The 6,244-nt window shown below is 38.6% G+C and overlaps 4 protein-coding genes across 4 annotated transcripts; 1 reads left to right on the top strand and 3 right to left on the bottom strand.

Moving 5' to 3' along the window:
- Window positions 1-90: 90 nt before the first annotated feature.
- Window positions 91-1,308, top strand: NEHOM01_2437 (uncharacterized protein; the record flags this gene model as incomplete). Its single annotated transcript, XM_051491313.1, has 1 exon — window positions 91-1,308. The coding sequence occupies one exon, from the start codon at window positions 91-93 to the stop codon at window positions 1,306-1,308; it is 1,218 nt and encodes a 405-aa protein (XP_051347273.1).
- A 2,326-nt stretch (window positions 1,309-3,634) lies between these two features.
- Window positions 3,635-3,811, bottom strand: NEHOM01_2434 (uncharacterized protein; the record flags this gene model as incomplete). Its single annotated transcript, XM_051491310.1, has 1 exon — window positions 3,635-3,811. The coding sequence occupies one exon, from the start codon at window positions 3,809-3,811 to the stop codon at window positions 3,635-3,637; it is 177 nt and encodes a 58-aa protein (XP_051347270.1).
- A 563-nt stretch (window positions 3,812-4,374) lies between these two features.
- NEHOM01_2436 (uncharacterized protein) lies at window positions 4,375-4,698 on the bottom strand (the record flags this gene model as incomplete). Its single annotated transcript, XM_051491312.1, has 1 exon — window positions 4,375-4,698. The coding sequence occupies one exon, from the start codon at window positions 4,696-4,698 to the stop codon at window positions 4,375-4,377; it is 324 nt and encodes a 107-aa protein (XP_051347272.1).
- Window positions 4,699-4,994: 296 nt separating this feature from the next.
- Window positions 4,995-5,708, bottom strand: NEHOM01_2435 (uncharacterized protein; the record flags this gene model as incomplete). The annotated part of the gene is made up of 1 exon (XM_051491311.1): window positions 4,995-5,708. One exon carries the CDS (start codon window positions 5,706-5,708, stop codon window positions 4,995-4,997), a length of 714 nt encoding a protein of 237 aa, XP_051347271.1.
- Window positions 5,709-6,244: the final 536 nt, after the last annotated feature.

The raw sequence follows: 6,244 nt of genomic DNA, 5'->3' as shown, positions 1-6,244 counted from the left end.
TTGGGTTAGTATGATATTGGATTGGTATGATGATCGTAGATCAGGTTTGGAGAAAGTATAAATGTAAGATTTGAGGAGAGATAAACATAAATGAAGTTCTCTTTTGGAATCTTAGAAGTTGGTCTGGGTTGGTTGCTGGGTTGGAGTAGTGATATGAATAGTGGTCAAATAGCTAATGCAGATAATAACACTAAGATAAACTGGGAACACCATTGTCTTAAATCTACGCGTGGTTGGCAGACAGTCTGGCAGGCAATTGAATATGATGCTAATCCAGCGTGTTCAGAGATGAAATTTAAGGTGGGGGATGCGTTTAAGAGGGATAAATTATCAGCTTATTATGTAGCTAATTGGGAGCAATTGTTAAAACTTGGGTTGTTAGGTGATTATGATACAAAGCGGATTGCTACAATGATGAACAAGTGCCGCCGAATTCATAGTCTGGATGCTAAGACTTGTCCTAATGATCTTGAGAAAGACTCTCTATTGTATGCAATAGATAATTTCATATATGGCATTGAAAAGGGACAGGCCGCATGTCAACGCTATATTGATGCGCTTGAAGAGCTAACAAAGAGTGCTGCAGGAAAGGACGCTGGCTCTTCACTTATATCATTGGACTCGAGTAAGTATAAAGACCTTCACAAGGAAGTTAGAGATCTTGTACGGACTTATAGTCCTTTCTATATTTTCTACCTTCCCGTCCTGTCATTTGATTTGACTAAAGATAGTAACAAACACACGTTTGAAACTTGGAAGACGCTTATCAACAACTCAACTGTATCCAACATAGACCTTTGTACTCAGAAACAGTTCAGACACTTCTTGTACGAGATACTACGTCTGCAGCTGATGCTCTCTAGCCTTTCAAACCTTTCTAACCCACCTCTAAGTACTTATCCTAATATCACAATCAGCAATGACGGCCAGAAGCACATAGACGACATTTTGAAACTAAACATTGCTGCTATGATAAAGAACATGCCAGCAGATGAAGCTGCCGAGATGGTGCGCGAAAAACTATCGAGTAATTATGAGTTAGAAGGGATGTATAGATGGATTTTTAACCAACCTGGTTATATAGATCGATTGGGCCGTCCATTTGAAAAGGCATACAACAATAATATGGGCCAATTTACAGATGAATCTATCAAGCAGCTAATCGATGATTTGATGGAAGTTTCAAAATGGTTTAAGCCTCTACTAGATAAGACCAAAAAACTACAAGCTCAGCTTAAATCTCAATTAACAAATACCGCAGCCACCTCTAGTATTCATGAGTGTGTAGAATATCTAACCCAATACTAGTCCTACCACACCGCATAATACCATGTCATCGTCTGCATCCTCTCTCAAGTCCAGTTGGATACCCAATTCTCCTATTCTTCACATACTTATAAGCAGTCTGTTCTGGGCCCGTCTCGCCCATTTACTCGAACTGTCTCACTGATAGCTTGTTTACTCTACTCACCTCAACCCACCTCAACCCATCTCATCTAAAGACTAACCTCAACTTAACTTAAGTAATAAAGCTTATTGCCATTGCACAACTCTTATTAGCTTAGTATAGCACTGTATATTTTATGCCATACAACACGTAAAGTTCTGATAAGTAAAACAACTCAATAAGAATCTAAACCCAATACTTAACTGTAATATTCAGAGTATCCACCACCATTCTTTGCTTGTATTGAGTTAGTATTGAGTTGGTATTGGGTTGCAGTATGTTTCACAGGAGATAAGCACAAGCCAACATATCTTTATTCTTCATCTGCAGTTCCAGGAACAAGAGGTCAATCAAATTGAGTTAGAGATTGGTAGAGTACAACTCCAAACTATAAATACAGTATGTATTTGGCTTAAGAAGATACCAACTCAATACCAACACTTTATTCAATAAATCCTACAAGCGTCCGGTTTGATTATGTCTTAGTTTAGTATTGGTTGAAAACAGCGTGTAGCCACTTGCTAACACGACAGTATCTTATCTCCTATTTTGATAAAAACGTTCTTGTGAAAGCAAGTCGTGTATTGATAGAGTTGAGTTGAGTTTGTATTCTGGTGTCCCAGACACCACACTACCCTAGACGTACTCCTTTGTGACATTTCAACTTCACCAAACCAACCTACCCAACTACTATCTATTTGTTGAGTTACACTCAACTATACCCTTCTCTTAACTTCTTATCACTTTTGCTCTAATTAACTAAATACTAATCCAAATACTAATCTGGTTGTACTTTTTGTAAAGCTTACTCTTTTAGAATTACTACTCGGTTGAGATTTAGTTTAGTTTAGTTTAGTTTAAGTTGTTAGAAATAAGTAGTTGTTTATTGATTTAAGTAGGACTTGTGATGCTTACTGGTATTGAAGTGGTATTCTGTTGGTATTCTGTCTAACTCATAACGTATTGGGTTGGGATGGTGTTAGTCTGGTTATATAGAACTTTCCGTTGGACTTGCTTTTTGATATCAACGCAATAGTCCTACTTGTCTTGGTCGGGTTGAGTTGAGTTGGTATTGAGTTGGTATTGAGTTGGTATTGCGTTGGTATTGGGAGTGAAACTACAATGTATTTATTGATTTCATCGTTATCTATACTTTATGATCACCTGATGTTATCATCAAATACACATAAGATCTTATTCAGTATGACCAACTATCTTCATCCTTTGGTACGAACCAGTGAGTGACATTTATGCCATACTAACTAACCCAATACTTAACCTTTAGCTGGCTAAACTTCCTAACCCAATACTAACCCTACTTCATACACTTCCAATTCCTTCTCCTTGAACTCTTTCGCATATTCCTTTACTCTTCCCAGTATCCTCTCTTTGTTCTCTGCTTTCCTGGCTTCTCCTGGTGTCATTCCTATTCCTCTGTGATAACAGCTATTGTATTGTATTGGGTTGGTATTCCTTTCGTCTTATTCAATACTAACTCAACTCAACTCAATACCAACTAGTTACTCTTTCAACCCTACCAGTACCTTTGTGATGGTATGGAGGTCTCAAGTAATGTTCTAGTCCTTTATCCTTTATCCATTCTTCAACCTTAGCATTCTCAAACTCTCTTCCTCGATCCGATATTATCTTCTTAAATTTCATCTCTTTACGTACATCTTCCAAGAATGTTATAATCTTGTTTGGTGTCTTAGTTTCCGTTATCTTGGCCTACACAGATCTAGTGAAATAATCTATCACAATCATGGCATATGAATTCTTATACTCCACTAACCCAACCCAATACCAACCCAATCTGTGGCCATGATATATTTATCCGAGTGAACATGTTTGTTATCTCATTCAAGACATGTCTTACACTTCTCTAATATCCCTATCAGATCCTTCTGACTCACCTTAAATCCCTTTTCTTCCAACTCCGGTGTTATACTTTTACGGTATACTTTTCCTATGGTTCAGTTCCTCTTGTATATCTTCACAACTAATTGTACCTTCACAACTAATTGTATCTTCCTAACTAATTCTTCTGTACTCTTAGATATGATTTCGTTTACCTTAACTTCTTTGGAAAGAGGCAAGGATCTTGATAGTGTATCTGCAATTATCATCTCCTCCCCCGGTTTATAATGCGGAATAAACCCAACTCAACTCAACCCAACTCAACCCAACCTAACCCAATACTAACACCAACCTCTTATTCATATCCGGAATAATTGTTTCTGTCGCTTCTATCAACTTCCTTTTCGCTTCCTTGTACGCCTTATCTCGTTCTTCAGTCCATCTGAATACTGCTCCTTTCTTCGTCAATTCATACAAAGGTCTCAATGCCACTGAGATATCATTCATGAATCTTTTACTACACTCTACTACACTCTACTACATTCTACTCTATTCTACTATAACCAAGCATACTTATGAATTACTTTACATCATTCACTTTCTCTGATGTCTTATAATCAACAACTTCTTACATCTTACTTATACCTTACTTACATCTTACTTACACCATACTAACCCAATACTTCCATCTGGTCCTATCTTATTCTCAGATATTTGATACCCTAAGAATTTAACCTTCCTTCTCGCGATCTCTACTTTTTCCCAACCCAAATACCAACCCATACTTATGTGCTCTACTTAACACTCCCTTCAAATGCTTCTTATGTTCTTCTATCGTGTTTGAATATATACCAATCTGGTGTCTATGTAAATAATGCATATCTTCCCTCCTAATCCGTCAAAAATACTCTCCATATTGCGTAAATCCCAACTTCAGTGCTGTCTTCTTTCTGCACTCTTCCTTCAACCCAACCCAATACTAATCCATCCTTGATATCCAGCTTATTGAATATCTTCTTTCCTCTAATATGATCTGTCAAATACTGTATGTCTGGAATCGGATAGTTATCCTACTCTGTCATGTCATTCAGTTTCCTTAAGTCAGCACACCATCTCCATTTACCCGATGGTTTCATCTGCAATGATAAAGGACTTAACCATTCCGATGGCTTAGTCTTCTCTAAGAATCCTTGTGCTTCCAACGAATTTATCAACTCCTGTGCTATCTCCCTTAAATCACCTGTTACTCCTCTTTTCTCGCACACTACCCTTCCTGGCGGTGTTTCCATTTCTGCGGGTTCAATTACCCTATCCTGCAGTTCTCGTTCAACTGCCTCTTTCCTCACTTTGACCTCTTCTTTACTCAGTTCAGAGTCTACCTTTACTCCTGACATGCCTATCTCTATAACACATTTCCATTATGATCTTCTCCCTACAATCCATGGCTCGTCCATCTGCTGTTCTTATCTGCGCCTCATTTCTCTTCACCGCAATCTCTTCTCCATTTGCAAGCAGCCCAATCTATTCCTTCACGTCCGATTACGTTTATGGCAGATCCTAAATCTTTAATTCCATCTAACTCTGTGGCTCCTAATACTAATTTAGTCATGTAAAGGTTGGATCCTTTATTCTTGCCACTTTGAACCTCTTGCGCATTCTTCTGGCCATTCCCCATACGATTCTTCTTAGATCAGCAGTCTTTACTTATGTGTCCTACTTTGTTGCACGTGTAACATCTGATTGTCTTCTTTGATGTTCTCATAAGCTGTCTTTCCTTCTTATGTTCGGCTCTCATTCGATCAATCTCCATGGCTATATTCGTCAACTCCCTTGCATCCTCCTTTCCCAGATACGTAACCTGTCCTGCAAAGGCCGGTAGTGCCTTGAGATACAGCTTTAGTTCCTCCCAGGTCGAGTCTCCTCTCCACATGCGGAAATACTCTTCCTTGATCCATTCGTATGCCGATCCTGATACCCATGGTCTTACCCCTAGGTTCTTGTTAGCCCGTCTTCTGTACTTCTCGAACACCTCCAGAAGTCTCCTTCTGACTTCTTCCCAATTTGATTGTACTTCCACGGCCTCCGATCTCACGCTAGCCTCCAATGTTTCTAACTCCTTTAAGAATCCCTTATTCTCTGGTCTCTGTCCTTGAAATATCCCAAATTGAATGCATTTTAGCCTGTCTACAGCCGCAATCTCGCTCCATACCTCGGAGTACGTCTTGATTACTTTTTCAGCAAATCTGAATTGTCCCGACTCCTCTTTCACGGTAATTCTCTCGAAAGCGGGTACTACTATCTCACGAACCTCCTTCATCTGACTGTCATCAAGTTCACAGCCACCAATCCTACGGAACCCTGGACTATCTTCCCCATTATTTCCTACTTGTATTGGTCGAACCATGAAATTACAATATATTTGTTGATTTCATCTTTATTTATACTTTATAATCTCCTGATAATACCATCAAAGACAAATAAGATCTTGTTTAGTATGGCCAACTATCTTCATCCTTTGGTATGAACCAATTTGTGACATTTATGTCATACAACAGTGAGTAAGTCATTGGTAGAGTAGCTGTTATTGGGATGATATTCGTGAGTAATTCATGAGTACTTCGTGAGTGATTCATAAGCATCCGTAAGAAAGAAAGCGCCCATTGATTGGGTTAGTACCAATTGGATGAGTAGATGGTTTATGGCCATTATTGGTATAGGAGTGCCTTAAGTTCTTCTTCTTTCATTATTAGATTCTTCTTCGGCCATCATAAGCATCCGTAGATGACTTGGGTTAGTATTGGTGATAGAAGTGCCTCAAGTTCTTCTTCTCTTATTACTGGAGTCTACTACGGTTTCAAACAGGCATAGCTTCCACCTGACAAGTCTAAACATATCTCTTAATAACACTAAATAAGTAGTAAACTAATTGGGTTTCATTCG

This window comes from Nematocida homosporus, assembly GCF_024244095.1.
Source record: "Nematocida homosporus strain JUm1504 chromosome Unknown 4558, whole genome shotgun sequence".
NCBI lineage: Eukaryota > Fungi > Microsporidia > Nematocida > Nematocida homosporus.
This window is presented reverse-complemented; position numbering and strand designations above follow the sequence as displayed.